The sequence below is a fragment of the Numenius arquata genome, chromosome 3, assembly GCF_964106895.1.
Source record: "Numenius arquata chromosome 3, bNumArq3.hap1.1, whole genome shotgun sequence".
Taxonomy (NCBI): domain Eukaryota; kingdom Metazoa; phylum Chordata; class Aves; order Charadriiformes; family Scolopacidae; genus Numenius; species Numenius arquata.
In genome coordinates this window covers 55,639,073-55,659,030 of record NC_133578.1, presented here as the reverse complement: position 1 = coordinate 55,659,030, position 19,958 = coordinate 55,639,073, and the positions used below count along the sequence as shown (strand labels likewise).

Genomic DNA, 19,958 nt, shown 5'->3' with positions numbered 1-19,958 from the left:
GCTAAACCCAGCTTTGCCAGTCTAGCGACAATCCCCCTCCTGGAGAGGCAGCTTCACTTTTTTCTCCAGTCTTTTACTGCTTCTTGAGCAAAATCCGCAATCCCGGACAGGTGTCAGTCTGGCTGGCGCAGCTCAGGGGAGGGGGGGAGCAAGCCAAAGGCATCGCCGGGCTTCTCATCAGCCAGCTAAGCCATGCTCGCCAAGCCTTTTGAAAAGCGGCGCAAGCACACCAACCCCACCAGGTGACGTCACCTACCGCCCAGGCCACCCCTGAAAAAAAAAAAAAATAAACCCCCAAACTCCTGAGCGAGGCCCGAGCCCGCGCGTCAGCAGAAGGAAGCTCTCGCAGAGTGTCTACAGCGTGGCAGCGGCACCCGGGACCCAGCCCTCCCCCCCGACAGAGGGACGGCGCCAGGAAGCACCGACGAGCCGTCGCAGAGATGCGCGGACGGCCGTTCCCCGTGGGGCAGCCCGAATCCCTTACACGGGCCGGGCCGGGCCGGGCCGGGCCCCGCAGCCCGCCCAGGCCCCACCCGCCTCCATCACCCCCTCACGACGCCGGCCCGGCCGGAAGCGGCCCTCCCGCGCACGCGCCGCGGGGGCCGGCCGGGCCCAGCCCTTTCCGGCCGGCACGCGACCTTCCTCGCCCGCCCGCCCCGCCTGCGCGCCCGCGCCAGTGGAGGCGCCGCTACTGGCGCGCGCACGCGCGGGGCAGGACGAGGTAGGGCTAGGCGCACGCGCACGGCCGCTCCCCCGCCCTCCCGCCGTTGATCCGCTCCCTGTGCGCACGCGCCCTTTGACCCGCGCCCCCCCACTCCGCACCGCGCACGTGCTCTCACCTCAGCGCACGCGCCCTAGCGCCGGGGCCCCGGTGACGTAAGCAGGCGCAGGCGCGCTCCCTCCCGGCCGCCCCCCCACTCCACTCCCCCGGCGGCCGGGGCGCATGCGCCGGAGCCTCCCTCCCTCCCTCCCCGTCCGGGCGCCGGCGCCGCGCGTGGCCCCGCCCCCCCGCGGCGGCGGCGCCTGCGCTGTGCGCGCGGCCGGTGCGTGGCGTGCGGCGCGGTGGGGGCGGGTGGGGGCGGGGCGGGTATATATAGTGCGCGGCCGGGGCGGCGGCCTCCCCCTTGTCCCCCGGCCGCCGTCGGAGCTGTGTGCGCAGTGCGTGTGCTCCGGACACCCGGACACGCCGGCCCGGCCCCGCCGCACCATTTATTACTAAAAATATAAAAAAAGCCAAAAAAAATCCTAAAAAAAAAAAAACCTTAAAAAAAAAAATTAATCCTTCCCTCTTCCATCTCCCGTCAACCTTCAGCAACAACCGGCCGGTTTGATATAAAATAACCCGGTGAAGCGAAGCCCCCGGACCCGGCGCAGCCGAGAAGGAGACACAGAGCGATCCCGACCCTCCGCCGAGGCCACCACCGCCACCACCAGCCGCCGCCACCTCCGCCAGGCCCGGCACGGAGTGAGCCAGACCCCCCCGCCCCTTCCACCCGCCGCCGCCGCCGCGCATCCGCCTCCTGCAGCCGTTAAGTTTCGAATCCGCCTCCGGAGCGTCGTGTTCCCCCTCCCCGCCGCGCCGCCACCGCCGGCCCCTGCCCTCACGGACCGCCGGGCCGCCGCGGCCTCCTCGCCTCGTCAGCGCCTCCCCCTTGCCCTCCCGCGCCGGGAGACGGCGGCAGGATGAACCCCAGCGCCCCCAGCTATCCCATGGCCTCCCTCTACGTGGGGGACCTGCACCCCGACGTGACGGAGGCCATGCTCTACGAGAAGTTCAGCCCCGCCGGGCCCATCCTCTCCATCCGCGTCTGCAGGGACATGATCACCCGCCGGTCGCTCGGCTATGCCTATGTCAACTTCCAGCAGCCCGCCGATGGTGAGTGGCCGGCGGAGGGGAAGGGAGGAGTGGGGGGAGCGGCGGCGTGAGGGTAGCGCCGGGGCGGCCGCCACCGCCGGAGGAGCCATGTTTCTCCCCCACCTCCACCAGGGCTCGGCGCGGCCGTCTCCCCCCTCCCCCATCCCCTTCCTCTCTCCCTCCCCCCCCGCCGCCCCGCATCCATTTTCCACGCCCGGGCGCTGCCGGTGTTGCCGGGACGCGGGCGAACTTGGCGGGGGGAAGTTGGCGGCGGGGCCTTGACGGGGCCGCCTCGTGGCGGGGAGCGGCGGGGGGGGGGGGGGGGGAGAAGCGGGGGGGGGGAGGGCGCTTCCGCCGCCGGGAACCGAAAAGGAAAGGGCCCGAAAGGCCGGGGCCTGGCCGAGCTGCCCCGGTGTGTGTTGGGGAGGGGGGGGGGGGGGGGGTGGCGGCTTTCCCACCGGCTGGCACCGCCGTGCGCGGCGGCAGCAGCAGGGACCCGAGATGAAGGAGGCTTGCCCGGAGACAACATCGTAGTCATTAGCGCCTGTTAATAACTACGCAGAGACGGGGTGTGTGTGTGCGTGATTAAGAGGCCAAAAGAAGGAAGTGGGACGTGCCAGGGTGGTTTAGTAGTTTCGCAGGCGTCCAGTCAAAACCCAGGCCAAAGCGTAATAACGTTAAAACACCAACTATGGCAGATCTGTCACGGGTAGGGAGGGGACGAAACCACTTGGGCCTCTTTTCCCTGCTCTTGGTGTAACAAGCTGTGTTCTGATCCATTTCTCTTCACAGTACACTCTTCCGACATTGTGTTTCCCAAGTTGTGTGTTTATTAAACTGGCTTTACACGACATGTTGCTGGTTCTCTGAAGTTACATCAGTAAAGAAACTTTCTGTGTAGTTCTGGTCACGTTTGCGCTAAGCTTGGCAAACTAACTTGTTCATTTGGAGAGTGTTTCGATAAAGGATCCAAATGTGACTGGTTCTAAGTTTTGTGGAGTACAACTTAAAGAAAAAATAATTCGGCCAGCTAGAACATACTTGGTTTCAAGTACAGTTAAGTAAACAGCTTTCTATTGTAATAGTTTTATTTTCGAGCTCATGAAGGCGACAGATTTGAATTACAAACTTTTCAAGCAATTACATTAGCTGGCTTTCAAAACTGGCTTCAGTATATGGCCATTATCAGATGAGGCTTTGGTGTACTGATGATATCTCTATGCAAGTAGTAAAAGTTACTGTCTCATCTATTTAATAGGCAGTTATTTCACCTGTTATCAGCTCTCTCACTTTAGAGAGCTTTTAATTTATTCAGCCATTGTTTAGGATGAGACGATTTGAAAGCTTAACATACTTTGCTTTCATTTGATAAAAACCTATGGTACAGTTTACTCTCAAAAAGAAAAATAAGGGGTAAGCACAGTTCAGTGATATGATAATGTCAAGGCAGAAGCTGAAGGTGATTCAGATGCTTCTCCTCCTTAGTAATGGCAGAATTCTGTAAGGGCCAGCTTCATCCTCATTAGTTGAGCAACCTATTCAACCCTGCATTTTGTGACTTAGCTTGTAATTTGTCAAATGTGTGAACAAATACAGCTTTTCCACTTGCGCAGTGCTTGCATTCAGAGTTTGAGAATGTGCTGCTTATAGAAATGCTGTTGCTCCAAACATTACAAGTGTTTTTCAGACTTTGGGAAGCATACACACTTTATTCTACACCTAGTCCAGTTCAGCTGAAAGCATTTCTCATCTGTATCAAACTTGCATCTGGCATGTATCTGGACACACTTGCTTAAAATATACTTAAGTGATATTGTGTGATTATACTCTTGCAACACTTTTAGAACTTGATGTTGTTGTCAAATATCTAGAAAGCATTTGCTGATCTTTTTCTTTTTTCATAGATCGTTCTGTCTGTTTACTGAAACCTTGAACTAGGAGTTCCGAGGATGAATGGTTGTTCTTACAGTAACACTGGTTTCATTTTGATTCCAGACTGGCTGCCTTTTCTTGGTTTAGGCTAATTCTTAGCTACGTCTCAGGCTATGCTTATTAAACATTTGTAGTAACAACTAGCTCGGCTTTTGAAAAATGTCTTTGAAGGTGTGTTTGACATTACCAGCTGTCTGTAAACTAGGGATCATCTCAAAGCTCTTCCAAAAACTAATTAGGCCTGATGACACACTTGTGAGGTATGCACCCGTTTCGTAGTTGTGAATTTGAGTCATAGTCCCGAGTAAAACCCAGGAAGTCTTGTTTCATCACTAAACTGGAAATATTCTTGAGTAATCTGAAGCTGCACTTTGACCTTCAGATTTTTTGAATGGTTACGTTTCCAGAGATTTGTTGTTCTGTAACTATTGCTATGTACATTTAGCACAGTTTAGCATTAAGCGTATATTCCATGTGATTTTGAAATTGTTACTAGAGTGGAGTGTCCAGTTGCTCACAACTAAAATGGGAACTGGTGACTCATTCAATAAAAGCTCCAGCAGAATCAGCAAAAGTACAGCATGGGTAGGTGTGTCCACTTGGTAACAAGTTAACTGCCGAATGGAATTGCCTCCTTTTATGGCAGAAATGTCATGAAAGCAAGCCAGTTTTACTAGCTGTGAATTTTAATGAGAGAAGCTTGTACCTGGTTGCAGATGTATTCTAGTAATGTTTTAAAATCTATTGTGGAATGACAACGTGGTGTTGGTTAAGCAGAAATATTTAAATTTTCTTGTATTTCTACTCCACAGAAGAGACGAGGAGAGCTGTTGAGAGTTTCCACGCTCTATGTCTTTGTGGAGCAATTGCATCAGTCTAAGATCCGTGCTCACTATTAGTGCAGAGCAGTAATTGCTTGCAAGGGCTAGTGTGGACCCACTTGGAGTCAGATGTTTGGGAAATGTGTCCAGGAACACACGTTTTTGAGGAGTATCAGGATTATTCTAGAAGCAATTAGCATGAATTAGAAAAGCCTCTTTTCTAGTAAAGGAAGCCCTGTTACTACTTCTGGAACTAATGAACTGTTTGTTGCTGGCACTTTTGCTGGTGCTGGCAGTAATAATTCTAATGACTTCCAGGGCAATAATAAAGTGTTAGAAGTTTCTACTGTGGCAAGTCTGATATCCACAGTTCTTTTTTTTTTTTTTTTGCCTTTTTTTTTTTTTTTTTTGGTAATGTAAAGCCTTCCAGTACTTTTTGTTTCTCATTATCAGTATGTAGGTTGACTTTTCTCTCATTCTTAATTTATATTAAAGTTTGTGAAAGCTTTGTTAACTTACTTGAAAGACTGGCAATGTCTTTTTTTTTTTTTTTTTTTTATGGCTTCAGCTTACATGAGTTGTTGACCTGCTATTGCCTTATGAATATGGTAATATTATTGACAGATCATTTTTTTTTTTACAAGAAAATGTTAGAAGTCCTTACTTCTACAGATGTCTTTCAGAGAGTATAATCTTCAAATTCACTTGTAATCTGAAAATGTGGGAAGAAGGGACATAAAACATGGTGTACCAGCTGAACAGAGGCTGATTGCAGATTTTCTTTGGCCACGATATCTACCAATGTAGCTAAAGATAAAAGCAGCACTTAAAGAACAAAAAATAAGGGTTTTCACAATATGATTGGCCCCTAGTCCTCCTCTGAAGAAAAGCAGTTAACTGACATGGGTACTGTTTTTAAACTAATACTAAACTTGATTTCAATCTTGTTAACATCACATTGCTCTGCTATATGCAAATTGCAGTGATGTGAGTTAGTACCAATAGGTATGACTTCAGGTATTTATTGGGACTTTTTTCATTGTCCTTCCAGATGTACAGGAACGATGATGAAAAGGAGATAGTGTAGGAGAGCATAAATTGTCTGCCATGCTTGAGACCTGTTGCTCTTTCTTGCTTAAATACCTTGTTGACTTAAAACATGACAGACATGTCTTGTTGCTTTGAAGGGACATGTGAAAACTGAAGTCTTGATACTTCCCTATCTAAATATATTGAGATCTTAAATACAGCCTTTGAAAAGTTAGTTATGGAGCTCTACTGGAAAAACTGCTCCATTGGAGTAACAAATCCTGGTTTGCACTACTTAATTTTGCTGTTTTAATGCTTGCTCTTTCATTGAGCTTGTATGTATTTCATTATGAGTTTTTAAAACATATACATAAAGAATTTCAGATTTTCAAAGCAAGTACTAGTTTTAAATCTCTTTGTACTGTAGCTTGCCCGGAAGTCCATCATTGTCACTAAGGAAGGAGTTGTGTGGAACAGCTGCCTGAACCAGGCTTGAACTTCATCTAGCAAAGAAATTTTGTCTGTTTAGGGGTATTGATGATTTAGGAGTTCTTATGTTAATGTTTGCAAAAGGCCTCATATGGGCACAAGCTGTACCCCTAAAAGCGTTTTTGTTGGTACAGTCTACACCTATGTGATGTGGGAGTGGCCAGGTGACTTTTCACAAATGTTAAAACTTTTTTTCTCCTGTGGAATAGGTTGAAATGGCATTACTCGATGCATTTTCTCTTGCCACTGTACCTTTAGACTACTGGGATTTCTACAACTCGTTCAGCTGACCAGTGCTTCTTCCTGTCTCCTAATTGCAGCTTCTGCTGAGGAGTTTTTGCTGGTTTTTACTTGCATAAAACAGAGTGGAGTTTATTTACATTGGAGGTTTGGATTTGTATCTTGGTGGTGGTGCTGGACCTAAAACAGTAACAATTTTATGAAGAATTGTACTTCAAATGCTGTTTGTGTGTTTATTAAGGTAACTAGCATTTCCTACTAATTCCATTATGTTTTTCCAGCTGAACGAGCTTTGGATACCATGAACTTTGATGTCATTAAAGGCAAACCAGTGCGCATCATGTGGTCTCAGCGCGATCCATCTCTACGCAAAAGTGGTGTGGGAAACATCTTCATCAAAAACTTGGACAAATCAATTGATAACAAAGCTCTGTATGACACATTTTCTGCTTTTGGAAACATCCTGTCTTGTAAGGTTAGTGGAGAATTATTGGTGCATGTAATGGTTTGACACAAAAAACTCAATTTACACTGGAAACATTCTATGGGCATTACAGCAGAGTTTTTCTTTAATAGGTGGTATGTGATGAAAATGGATCCAAGGGTTATGGATTTGTACATTTTGAGACACAAGAAGCTGCAGAAAGAGCTATTGAAAAAATGAATGGTATGCTGCTTAATGACCGCAAAGTGTAAGTACAAAAATACACAGTTGGGCGTCAACAGACTGAAATTAATTTTACAGCAGACAAATATTTAAAGCTCAACTAGAAGGACAGGTTGTTCTAAAATTTTGTAATTTTAAAGAGTATTTAGAATTTTAGTGCTAGGAATACTATGAAATGTATCACCTGCCTATTCTAAAGGCAAAATAAGCTCAGAAAAGACTAATAATTGACTCTAGGGGAGAAATTGTTATATTAGTTGTCTTAACAAGCCAGTGTTGTACTGAGGATTTGGGAATTTCTCTGGTTTTCTAATCATACTGTTCTGAGATAAAATACAATCCATCAGATATTCTGAATAACACTTCCTTTATGAGAGTTGTGAGATCGGAACATCATCCATTTTTTGGATGAAAATCAGAATGATCTAGAGCTACTCAGTCCTGAATAGCTGTCAAATTACACTAATGTTTTGGTATGAATGTCTGTTAATAGGCATATCTAGGAAAATAGGAGTAACAAACAAAACTTAGAGAAACATAATGTTGTAGCCATTATCACTGTTCTGTAATGTAGGGAAGAAAACGTTATTTGGCTACTTGGTTAGTGATAATCTACACTTGGGGGAAGGGCATGCGTGCCCCTCAGAGCTATGCGTAAGGGATCATTGTGGTATTTGGTATAGTTACAAAAGAATAGCTCTATAAATACTTGAGAGGGTTTGGAAAAAGGATAACAGAAATCAGCATCGGTGTACCATCATGGATTATTTTTACATGTAGAGATGGGTAAATCAAGCCACATACAAGGAGAACGTACATTTTTGATGCTTTATTTGTCCTGCTTGTTCTTTGCTTGACTGGCATGCTGTGGATGTTTTTACTCAGCTTCCATGTTTATACAACCTTTTTAAATTAGTTTAAAAAAAGCACTTATTCATAAAAGCACATGATTTATGTAAACTTTGGTAAAATGCATCATTAGAGTTAATTTTGCTTTGAATTTCTATTCAGTCTAGGCTTTTAAAAGTGAAGTACTTCACTCACTATCAAAATCTGCTGAACACATTGCACTATCATTCTTACCATTCTTGGTTACTATAAATCAGGTGAAGTTGTCAAAGTTTTAAGAAAATGTTGAGTTACTGTATGCTACTTTATTGGATTTGTCAGATTTGGAACTATAAAGTTGGACAATACACTAAAATTTGAGAGCAAACATCTGCTACAATCAGAAATCAGTGTTAGCCATGTAACATCTGTACCAGAGCAGTTCCTTGGGTTGCAGAGTGTTGTGTTCAGCTTCTGTTCTTTCTCTGACAGTATGAACTGACCTTTGGTGTTCCCAGCCAATTCGCAATGGTATTTGACTAAAGAGCAAGCTGAACTATTTATTTCTTTATGCCCATTTGAAAAAAAAAAAACAAAACCCAAACAAGCCAAAACAAACAAAAGTCTTGCTTTGATATAGGCTGGAAAGGTGTGTAAGGGAGTTAGTTGTAGAGATTAGTTAAATATCTTGCTTAAAAACTGGATTGCAGAATGGTAACTGTTTTAAGGCTGCCAAGTTTTTAGTATGGCAGAGGGATTATGCTGATCTCTAGGATTTCTGTTTAGCCACTTTACCTAGTGCTGTGTCCCGTTGTCCGAGCTCCTGTTGTCAAAGGCTGTTCTATAAGAGTGAACAATATCACCAACGGCTTGAAAACATTTTTGTGCTAGTAACTGTGAAAAGCACACTGATGTAGCAAAGGATAGTGAAATTGCTTTTCTGATGGCATTTTATCGCACGTATTTCATCTAAAGAATTTTATGCCTATAATGAACAATGAGACTGTTTAAGAATAAAATACAATGCCAGAGGATTAAAGTAAATTTTTAAACCTTGACAACTTGCTTTAATCTGCACTGTTCTCCTGCAACTAGATTTGTTGGAAGGTTTAAATCCCGCAAGGAACGCGAGGCAGAGCTTGGAGCCAGAGCAAAGGAATTCACCAATGTTTACATCAAGAATTTTGGAGAAGACATGGATGATGAGAGACTTAAGGAACTCTTTGGCAAGTTTGGTAATGTCTTAAAGTTTAAGTTTATATAAGCACGAGTAAACTTCGGCTTACTTCTTACATCTTACTGTACAGTGCTTTATAATACAAAGAATCAGCTGGCTGATATTGATGTAAAAAAATGAAAAATAAAAAAAAGGTACTGAAAAGTTGGTACTTAATTCCAATTTCACATTCAAAGTGCAGTAATATCCACTGCAGAATTTTAAATAGGCAGAATAGCATATATAATCCTGCCATCAGAATTGTTTCCAATAATCTGAAAATAATTTGTCTAAATAGTCTTCTGATGGGTTTTGCAATTTCTTTTAGTTGCGAATAGATGCGTTTTCTATTTTAGTACAGACTGAAGTTATGAATTCACTACAGGATATGTGACAAATGAGTTTGCTCTTGCTTTCATTGACCTGCAGATGTACCTTTACTCAGAGTGTCTCTGCTTTCATTATTCAGTTGCATTGTGGTGGTTGACCTAATGGGATATTATAAGGAACTTTTCTGTTGGCGAGATATTTGGCTCATTACTGATTCTTATACTTGTTTACAGGATGCATCTTCTTCAGCCTCAGCTTTTTTGGTTTTGTATTTCCTTTCCTCCATGCTTTTGCTGTTCTCCAGTGGATCTTATAAAGCAAGACAAAGCCTTGTATATGACATATTCTATGGCAGCTCTAAGCAGCGTTTAGAGGAAATTCCTTTCCACTATTGAAGTATCTGTGGTTGAAATGGTAGTGAATTTAGCTGCTAATGTCTGTCTCAACTGAGTCTGTGAACTGCAATTTTTCAAGGGTTTGGAATTGCTGAACTGGGATGGTCTTTCACCAGGGTAAATGGTGAGGCACATACCTAAATAGAAGGGCCTCCTCTCCAGCTTTCGGTACCTGTTTCAAAGGATGGAAGGACTGATGCTTTTTAAGTGTTGTAATTTTTAATGAGAAAACCAATTTCATTCACTTTGAGGAGAAATTTTTAGTCCCATTTTGGTTAAAATACAGTAGGAAAGAAATCCAGCATGGCAGAGTTGAGCCATAATGGCTGAAGTTCAGCATCAGGGCAAATTAGCAATTTTGTATTAATGGGTGATGTTTACTAGATACCATAATTAGTGCAGGAGTCCTTTGTAATACAAGTGAAACAAACTACATTTTAAGACTTCTAAACAGGATGTTCAAAACATGAAGAGAGTACTCTCTGTATACAAAGCATAAGTATTTCATTCTCTTTTTAGGTCCTGCCCTAAGTGTCAAAGTTATGACCGATGAGAGCGGAAAATCCAAAGGCTTTGGCTTCGTTAGTTTTGAAAGACATGAAGATGCCCAAAAAGTAAGCTTCTGGACTTCATTTTAGGAATTCTATAACTGAGACCCAAATAATGTTTCATTGAGTGATTTGAAATCTTGTGAATTTAAGGGGTTTTAATTGGTCAAGGACACTGCAAAAACAGGTGTCTGCTTCCTAAATGACTTAGCATGGTTTCTGCCATTTAGAGTGCTTTCTTATGAGCAAATGTCCATTGATTTGATGAGGAGCCTATTAAGTCAAGATACTCTGAGACAGCTGGAACTAGTGTAGAAATGAGGAATCCTAAATAATTTAATAACCTGTTGAGATCTAACTCCCTCATGCTGGGCAACATACAAGCATGGTAAATTAAAGCATGGTAAATTATTACAATCTGTGCAAAACCCAGATGAATCATGGTATCCAATTTGGTTGCACAGAACACTTATGCAAGGCAGAAAGGATTGTGTTTTCAAACTTCAGCACTGCAAAGTCAGCAGGAAAGCTGTTAGTTTTATGGAGCATGTTTGGCACAGCTGTAAGAAAGTAGTCATAGAGCCCTGTGATGTTGCTTTTACTCTGAAGAATAACTTGGGAAGAAGGGTCCTTTTAATTCGTGTATATGTCTATAACATGCCGGTGTGCTATATGACTTCATTCTTTGTCAACTGGTTGCTTTGATGTGTCAGTTGACTCTGGCAGTAGGGACATTGTATCAGGAGAAAAACTCAGCACACAACAAATCATGGCAACAAAGGAAGTTTGCTTTTCAAAAGGTGTTTCTGTAGTTTGTCAGTAGTGCAAGTGTACAAACGAGATTAGAACAAATCCTGTCTGTCTTGCATCTACATTGTTCAGTCTTGCATACGTTCATTGATGAATTGTTTCTCTGACAGTAGTCAGAATCGCACATACGGCGTTTTAATTAACGTAAAGCTCTAATATCTCAGTAGATATGTTTTTAATGGCTTTGATTATGAAGCTATACAATCCCTTCTGTGACTTTGGTTTTAAATTAATTGAATAAATCTGCGCCAGAATTTTCATGTCTTAATAGTTGTAACTCACAACATCTTAAAGGAAAAAAGTTAATATTTTCATACTCTTCAAGTATTTCCTTAATGAAAGATTAAAAATTAAAAAAAAAGCCATCTGTGCCAGCTGTAGCTTAACATAAAGAAAATCTGGTAGATAGTACAGTTTCAGATGTTACTTTTAAAAACAGAAGTCAGGTATGTAAATTAGAGCTTTTCAACTTAATTCGCTTTATTTTCTGTGCCTTTAGTATGATAAGGCTGGAGAAATAGTTTTCATTGTATGAGTTCAAATGATGGGGTTTTTTTCCCAAATTCATAGAAGGAAAGTTTTTTGCCTCCCTTCTGACTTTTCTTTAACTGGACAGAAGCATACTCAGAAAGCAATTTCCATTTAACTTTAAGCAGGGAAGTCTTGGGGTATTTTGTTTCAGCCAGTGATACTGTAGATGGATTGGATCTTTTTCTGGAATCCTTATGTAACTTTTTATATTTGAATTACTGGGGTTTTTTTGTATGCCTGAAAACCACTGGAATACAAAGCACTGCTAACCTCTTGTTTATTAATGAAGGCTGTGGATGAGATGAATGGGAAAGAGCTCAATGGGAAACAAATCTATGTTGGCCGGGCTCAGAAAAAAGTGGAAAGACAGACGGAGCTGAAGCGCAAGTTTGAACAAATGAAGCAGGACAGGATCACCAGATACCAGGTTCAGTTTTAATTCAAGAGGACTAAATATTATTCTATGATATTTTTAGATTTACACAGACTGTTTGCTTTCAACAATAACTTGCCTTTTTTTAGGGTGTAAACCTTTACGTGAAAAATCTTGATGATGGGATTGATGATGAGCGTCTTCGAAAAGAATTCTCCCCATTTGGTACAATCACTAGTGCAAAGGTAAAATAAAGTTTATAAATTGTGCTTATCCTTCCTCTGAAAATGAACAGTGATCCTTCACCAAGGAAGAGTGATTTGTTTCTTTGACTACCAGATGTGACAGTCACTTATCACTGCTACAGGGGACATTTGGTTTCTTGATTATTGTACATCTCAGGTTAAACCCATATGATCATCCTTTTTGAAATAAACTGAGTACTGATATTCATGTGAGAAAAATGACACCTTTTCAGTGCAGTAATGTGATTATTACTTCACTGAGATTTTTGTCTGTATTCAGTAAACAGCTATTAATTAATAATATTCTTTTTTTATAAATCAATTCAGTAAAATAAACCTGTACTCTCACTTCTAGCCATCTGAAAAAAGAAACTTGTGAGTTGAGTAGATATGACATTCTCTTGTTTTAAAACTAAATTTTATACTGACAGGTCATGATGGAAGGTGGCCGCAGCAAAGGGTTTGGATTTGTATGCTTTTCATCACCAGAAGAAGCCACTAAAGCTGTCACAGAAATGAATGGTAGAATTGTGGCTACTAAACCATTATATGTAGCTCTAGCCCAGCGTAAAGAAGAGCGCCAAGCTCATCTCACCAACCAGTATATGCAGAGAATGGCAAGTGTAAGAGCAGTACCTAATCCTGTAATCAACCCTTACCAGCCAGCACCTCCTTCAGGTTACTTCATGGCAGCTATCCCACAGGTACGTATGGAGATGAGTAACTGAACGTTTTGTACTGTGTATAAAATCTGTTTAGGTTTAACAGTAAATATAACTATCAGCATGTGTCCGTCACTTCAGCGTTCTGATTTCGGAGCAGAAAGGTGATGGACTTCAGCATGCCTTTCAAAGATAGCAAAGTGACACAATGTTTTTGTATCTGACAGACTCAGAACCGCGCTGCATACTATCCTACTAATCAGCTCGCTCAACTTGCTAGACCTAGTCCTCGCTGGACTGCTCAGGGTGCCAGACCTCATCGTAAGTCACTTTACCTCTTTCCTGGGGATTATGGTAAACTCCATAGCATTTACCTTTGCACTTTTAAGTACATTTTCATGGCATTACAGTATCAGTCTTCTCTTTGTCACCTTAGTGCTATTACTTCTGAACTCTTCCCACCATTCAGTGTTTCAGCATGTAACAATGTATTTTCTCTAAAACATAGCATTCCAAAACATGCCTGGTGCTATCCGCCCAGCAGCACCCAGACCACCATTTAGTACCATGAGACCAGCTTCTTCACAAGTTCCACGAGTCATGTCAACACAACGTGTTGGTGAGTTTCATTTCTGCAGGTTTTAAGTATTAGACTTTGTTTAATTTCTCTGATTCAGAATGATCTCTCAAAAGCATTCGTAAGTTCAGTATCACATGTGGTAAACTTCCCTCCTTTTCTGGCTCTTGCTAAATGAGTAAGCCAGTATCACCTTCTAGTAGTTGCTTTAAATGTTGTCCCAGGAAAGACTCCTGCTGTGGTCCCATTTCTTTAGCATGAAGCATTTCTTCTTTAGTGTGCATTTTAATAATACTGTATGACAGCTTCTGCCATTTCTAAACATTGTTGTGGCAATTGTAATAATAGGTTGCATGTAGAAATACTGAGATTTAGAATTTTAGCTCTTACTGTTTTGTCGTAGAGTACTGTGAGCCAGTGTCAGGATGTAGAATCTGCACATCACCGAATGAACCAGAATTGATTATAATAGAAACTTAATTCTCGCAGAATGTATTAGGCAGTAGTATTTTTTAGCTATCTACTTCATAAAAGCATCTTTTTTTAGGATGACTGTTGATGTCATGTGCTCAGCAAATCAAGTGTCCTTTGAGCTTAGAATGAAATTTAACACTCAACCAAAGTGAATGTTTTCTCACAGATCTTTTTTTCAATAGCATGTAAGAAACGCAATTCATTAGTGAAGTGACTGGAAGGTAACATCCAGTAAACTTTGAGCTTTGAACCTTCAGATATGACCAGTGATGTGACAGTTGATAACAATACTGAGATGAAACTATAATGTAATACCTAAATTAGGTATTCACTTTAGGCTGGATTTTTTTTAACTTGTACAGTGTAGGCTAAATAAAAAAAACCCTGAATTATTTACATACAGAATAATGTTGTCTTTTCAGCTAATACATCAACACAGACAATGGGTCCACGTCCTGCAGCAGCAGCTACTGCAGCCACTCCTGCTGTACGCACAGTACCACAATACAAATATGCTGCAGGTGTTCGTAATCCTCAGCAACATCTTAACACACAGCCGCAAGTTGCTATGCAGCAGGTATGGAATTTTAGGAACTGGTCCACACTTTTGTTGGTGGTTTTTTTTCAGAGAAAGGGGGAGGGGACACTTATGATTAAGAGTTGTCTTTGTTATTCTAGAATTCAGACTCTGCATCATGGCAGCAGAGTTACAGCCTTGGGGTTTTAAGTATATTTCAAGCTTGGCTGGGACAGGATGTGATCCTGTGTTACTTCATATTTTTCAGTTGCTTGATACCTTAGCCTGAATTCTCCTTGTGTTTGCTCCACAATGGAGTGGTTGATTAACTAATCTCCAGCATCACCCAGCTCAAACGTGCACTATTTGATTAAGTTGACTTAGTTGTAATTTCTTCCATGTTTCTGACAGTGTAGGCATTGTTTATGCTGAGTTGTGGAACATTGGATATTTGAAGCTGCACCTAATTATGAGCTAGAGTTTAATATTGAAATGATGTTAAATTAATTTGCAGCCTGCTGTCCATGTGCAAGGCCAGGAACCCTTGACTGCTTCCATGTTGGCTTCTGCCCCTCCACAAGAACAAAAGCAGATGTTAGGTATGTACATGATATCTTTCTCCATGCCTTGTAGCAGAAGGACAGTTGAAGTACTCTTTTTATCAGTCTTAAAATGCAGAATAGATAGTTTTAGCAGTAGAACAAAGTGTTTGTTTCCTGTTTCCCTTAAATCTAGGCTGTGTTTGGCAGATGATGTTTGTCACTGATTACTTTTTTTCCTCTCCAGGTGAACGTCTATTTCCTCTCATTCAAAGCATGCACCCTACTCTGGCGGGTAAGATCACTGGTATGTTGTTGGAGATTGACAACTCTGAACTCCTCCACATGCTCGAGTCTCCTGAGTCTCTTCGTTCGAAGGTAGGTGGACTTGTGCCTTACACTGGTTTTATCAGCAATTCGCTCTACACTGGTTGAACAGGTGTTTATGCTGGCACAGTGGAGTAGCAGCAATGCAACAGTGGCTCAAGGCGAAAAGTTAGAATACCCTGTTTGAGAGGGTGGCAGTGACTTACATTAGCATGAACTGGAGGTGTAATGTTACCCTTTCCTTTTTAACAATGCAGGCATTGTCTGTATGTATCATTTAAGCTGTTTCATTAACTTAAATATACAGAAATTACTAAGCTTCCCTTTATTAATTTTTCTTTTTTACTTCACAGGTTGATGAAGCTGTAGCCGTACTACAAGCCCACCAAGCTAAAGAGGCTGCTCAAAAGGCAGTTAACAATCCCACTGGGGTTCCAAGTGTTTAATAAGTAAGTTTTCTGAGCACTGTAGTTTTATAGCTTGAGTAGGGTAATAGTCCTTTGTCCATGGCCTTATAAGCAGTGTGCTTCCAGGCTCTCTCGTTTGCAGCCAAATAAAGTACCAGCTGTGGTCACAGTTGTAAACATACTCTGTGTTCAAGCCTGTTGGTCAAATTCTGTAGCTCTTGGTTAGCAAATGCTACTGACATTTGGCCTTGCATATTTAGCTGGAATTAACACATTGTTTTTAACAGCATATTTAGCTGAAATTAGTTCTAGGCACGCTTACCAGAATGGGCAGTTCTGTCACACTACTGTTCTTACTGTTGTCCAAGAGGAACTTATGGAATTGAACTAAGCCTGAAACAATACTCCAAGCCTATTTTAATTTAGAAATTAAATAGCTCATTTACACTATAATTTGTATATACTTGCCAAAATGTAAAATTATACAGTAATTTAAAACTAAACTATGTATTGTCTTGACTTCACATTTTGGTGAATTTAACTTCAATGTCAATTAAAATATTGATTTTTCTTTATTGCCTTCTGTGGGGTTAGTATCTTAATTTTGCATGACAAGAAGAGGCAAAAGGTGGTATCTTTACAATTTTGAAAGGGGAAAATGTTGCAGAGTTGAGGGTGATACAGGAATCTATTTTCTATTCAGTCCAGTTAGGTTTTGCCTGTCTATGAACTTTCCATGTTTATAGCTATCAGTTGAAGATGCCTGATTTAACATTTAATCACTTAAAATTTTCTTTTTTCTTGGTCTTTTCATTTCTGCAAATTTCATTTTGGAGACAGAATTTGAGTCTTGGTTTTTCCACACTTTTTTCTTTTTCAGTATTTTTTTTTTGCTAGTGACACTTTCACACCGGAGATAAACAAGAGCTGAATGAGTTGTCTGTCCTAAAGTGAGATGCCCAAACTTTGAGACCATTACTCTGTGTGCTCTGTGATGTTTTAGTAATTGGAAATTGAAGATACTGCTAGTGTAGTTATTTGATGGGCCTTGGTATGCTGGCCTTAAGAGTGGAGGTGATATGCAGTCGAGTTAGTTATAGTAACAAATTATTTTGTGTAGCCATTGTCCAAGGCCATGCTGTGCTAGTTTAGTTCTAGATTCAGTTTTGTCTTCGCAAGTGTCACAGACTTGGGATAGTTTACTTCCACGACTCTAAAATAAAGTGGGGAGTACCTCTGATACGCTGCCTGTAAAGAACTTTGGTATGATTGATACTGTGAAAGCCCAAAAGCTGTCAGACTTACGGTTGCAGAAAGCGTGTCAGAAATCATAAGGTGCTGCTTTAATTTTAAAACCTAACAATATTGTTTTTGTTTGCAGAAAGATCCGGGACTACAATCTAGAACTTCGCTTCACCGAAGAAAAAAAAAAATCTAAACATGGAAAAACTATTAAATATTGAGAAAAACATTGCAAAATATAAAATAAATAAAAAAAGGAAAGGAAACTTCGAAGCTTATGTACAGAGCAACGCCGGGACTAGCAAAACGAGTGCTAGTCCTAGATTACTTATTGATTTAAAAATTTAAAAAAAATAGTAAAATAAAAAATACAAATTAATGTTTTATAAACCCGGGGGAAAAGAATTTTCAGCACAGTACAAAAATTTAAAGCATTCCTTTCTTTAATTTTGTAATTCTTTACTGTGGAAAAGCTCAGAATATCACCACTGTTTTAGTTGACAGTGAGAATTGATAGCTGAGCAAAGAAACGTAATTTGGATTATAAAATTCTTGGTTTAATAAAAATTCCTTAAACACTGATTTACTTGTGATAGTTTATTTTGTACAGTGTACTTCTGATGAGGTGGTCATTCAGAATAACAAAGTAGAATCCCACTCTGTAGTATGTTTTAGCAGTTTCTAGAGAAGATTAGCGTACGTATAGCCAGCTGTTACTGATAATACAAACTTAGGCATTAAAACGAATGAAAAGAGCAGCTAAATCCATATCTGGGTTCTAAATCCTTAATAACACAATGTCTGAGCTTTTGTCTTCTAATTAGAAGTAGACCTTTAAATACCCTACTTTGAGATGATCAATAAGAAATGTTACTATAAAAGGCCTGTGTGGGAATTGTGTAACATCCCAACACATGATCCCCTTTTGCCACCTGCACGTGGTGTTCCTTCTCCCAGGTTTTGGTGGAAGGAACAATCTCTACACAGGTCTCTGGCTGCGTTGTCAGATGGCCTGAGATGGAGGTGGTCCTATGGATATAGGTGAATGAGCAAGGATAGTGTGTTGCAAAATTCCCTTATTGGCGATGTATGAACACAAGGCATTCCTAGAACAAAAGAGGTGAGGCTTCAGGTGGCAACATGTTAAAAATTGAATGCATAGTAACCAAAAAGATCATGCGTTTTATTTACACAGTAGAAATCCTGTGGACAGGACTTCTTAATCCTCTGAGGCAGATATTTCTAATGCTGTTTTCCCTAACAAGTGAATGGCTGCTGTTACCTTTTCTTTTTTTCCCCCCTCTGTTAGTAAGAGACCAATTGGTTTAATTTTAACTGCTGCATTTTGGGGTTTTTAATGTGCTGAACAAATCTTTGTCAGAGGCAACTTTGGAAGCCTCATTTAGCTCTTTGGTAACTAAATTCTTGAATTACTGCTGCAAAAGAACACAGGGTGCTTTAATCAGCAGATTTGAAAACTAAGAAAGTGATCTGAAATTGAATCCTTATTACTTAATATTCCCTACCAAGATCTCTTCAGTGACTTCCAGTTGTAATGTGCTATAGAGCTCTGCATACAGTGAGCTTATGTGAAACTTGGCAGGTTTTTTTTTAATCAAATTTGTGAATGGTGAAATAATTCTAGCAGTTTTACTGGTTCCAGGAATCTGCTTCTTCCTGCAAAAGGTGACCTTTCTGGTTCATCCCTTGTGTTTGACTGTCATTTAAAAAATTGAATTGAAAGGGAGGCGATGCCTTTTTAAAACAAAATGCTGCTTGATCTAAATCTGATCTAGTGTGCGGTACCACAGAAATAATCCTGTCTGCATTCGGGGCTGATGGGAGGGACCTTTAGGTCACCTTGTGTGATAGTCACCAAAAAGAGCATCCGAGCAAATGACCAGTGGCAGCAAAAGTTAGAAGGGCCAACGCTAACACAGGAGCTGCTTACTTTGCTACACAACCTTACCGTGGAGGAAAGTTTTGCAGGATGAAAACTGTTAAATGCATAACCAAGAGAGACAGAGTAACAAGAGCTTTGGTAGTAAAACAAACTTTCACTGTGTAAGCAGATACGTTGGAGTTGCCTATCTACAGATGGGGTATCTTATAGTTGCTGCCTTGCTTTTTTCCCCCTTCCTTTACTTTCTGCAGACCTGCAGGATAATGAGAGGTGTTTTCTACCCAGTTTAGCCCATAATTGGCTCTGTAAGCTGCTTAAAACTGATAATGCAGGGGGAGAAAGGAAGCAGTGAAGATGGCACATCCTCCTTTTGTGGAGAAGAGAGAAAAACCTGGCAGGCTGGGATGGGGGAAAGCAATGAAGTGAAGATCTGTTGGTCACGGAGGAAGGCATGACTCTTACCACTGCGATCCATCTGGCTCCAGTTGCTGTATTTAAAGGATATGGTTCCTACAGAATCATGGGAAGGGGTTAGTGAGATCTTTGGGGAAGGCTCTCTGAAGTCTATGTTGTATGGGGGGAACACCAGTGTTCTCTGGACCTATTGTTGCAGTCTTAAACCCCTACACTATGCTTTCTAAAGTCCTACAAAAGACAATTCAAGAGTGGCCTTATTTTTCCCCTTGTGCAAAGATCTTAAGTCTGGATTTTTTCTGTTAAGTGAATTTGAGAAAGGAGCCTAGCGCAGAGAGGTGAAACTGGTCTGGCATAAATGAATCCTATTTAGAATCCCTCACTTCACTATAAAAGCATTAGGTTAAGCTTGTACAATTCTTGTGTTCAGTCCCATGGGAGGCAGACTGGGTCAGCCTTTAATTTGCAATCTTGCTGAAGTGTACAACTATATAAGAGTTTTTGAAATTGGATGGTAAATCCTACAAAGGAGGGGATTCAAACAAGATGCTTGCATGATAAGAGGTTGAATGTACAACTTTAATTTT

The 19,958-nt window shown here is 41.6% G+C and overlaps 1 protein-coding gene across 5 annotated transcripts; it reads left to right on the top strand.

Annotated features, from left to right (window-relative positions):
- The first annotated feature begins 1,010 nt into the window (after window positions 1-1,010).
- PABPC1 (poly(A) binding protein cytoplasmic 1) lies at window positions 1,011-17,931 on the top strand. Of its 5 annotated transcripts, none has more exons than XM_074144842.1 (16): window positions 1,011-1,043; window positions 1,313-1,876; window positions 6,648-6,841; window positions 6,943-7,058; window positions 8,957-9,096; window positions 10,322-10,416; window positions 11,981-12,118; window positions 12,214-12,309; window positions 12,741-13,013; window positions 13,199-13,292; window positions 13,480-13,590; window positions 14,445-14,599; window positions 15,054-15,138; window positions 15,326-15,456; window positions 15,759-15,854; window positions 17,194-17,931. In XM_074144842.1, exons 2-15 carry the CDS (start codon window positions 1,684-1,686, stop codon window positions 15,849-15,851), a joined length of 1,914 nt encoding a protein of 637 aa, XP_074000943.1. In that variant the 5' UTR covers window positions 1,011-1,043; window positions 1,313-1,683; the 3' UTR covers window positions 15,852-15,854; window positions 17,194-17,931. The 5 variants fall into 5 exon arrangements, with proteins under 5 accessions (XP_074000943.1, XP_074000945.1, XP_074000942.1 ...); XM_074144844.1 differs by having other exon boundaries at window positions 1,022-1,043; window positions 8,957-9,087; XM_074144840.1 differs by lacking the exon at window positions 1,011-1,043 and adding an exon at window positions 14,048-14,050 and having other exon boundaries at window positions 1,140-1,876; window positions 17,194-17,637.
- Window positions 17,932-19,958: the final 2,027 nt, after the last annotated feature.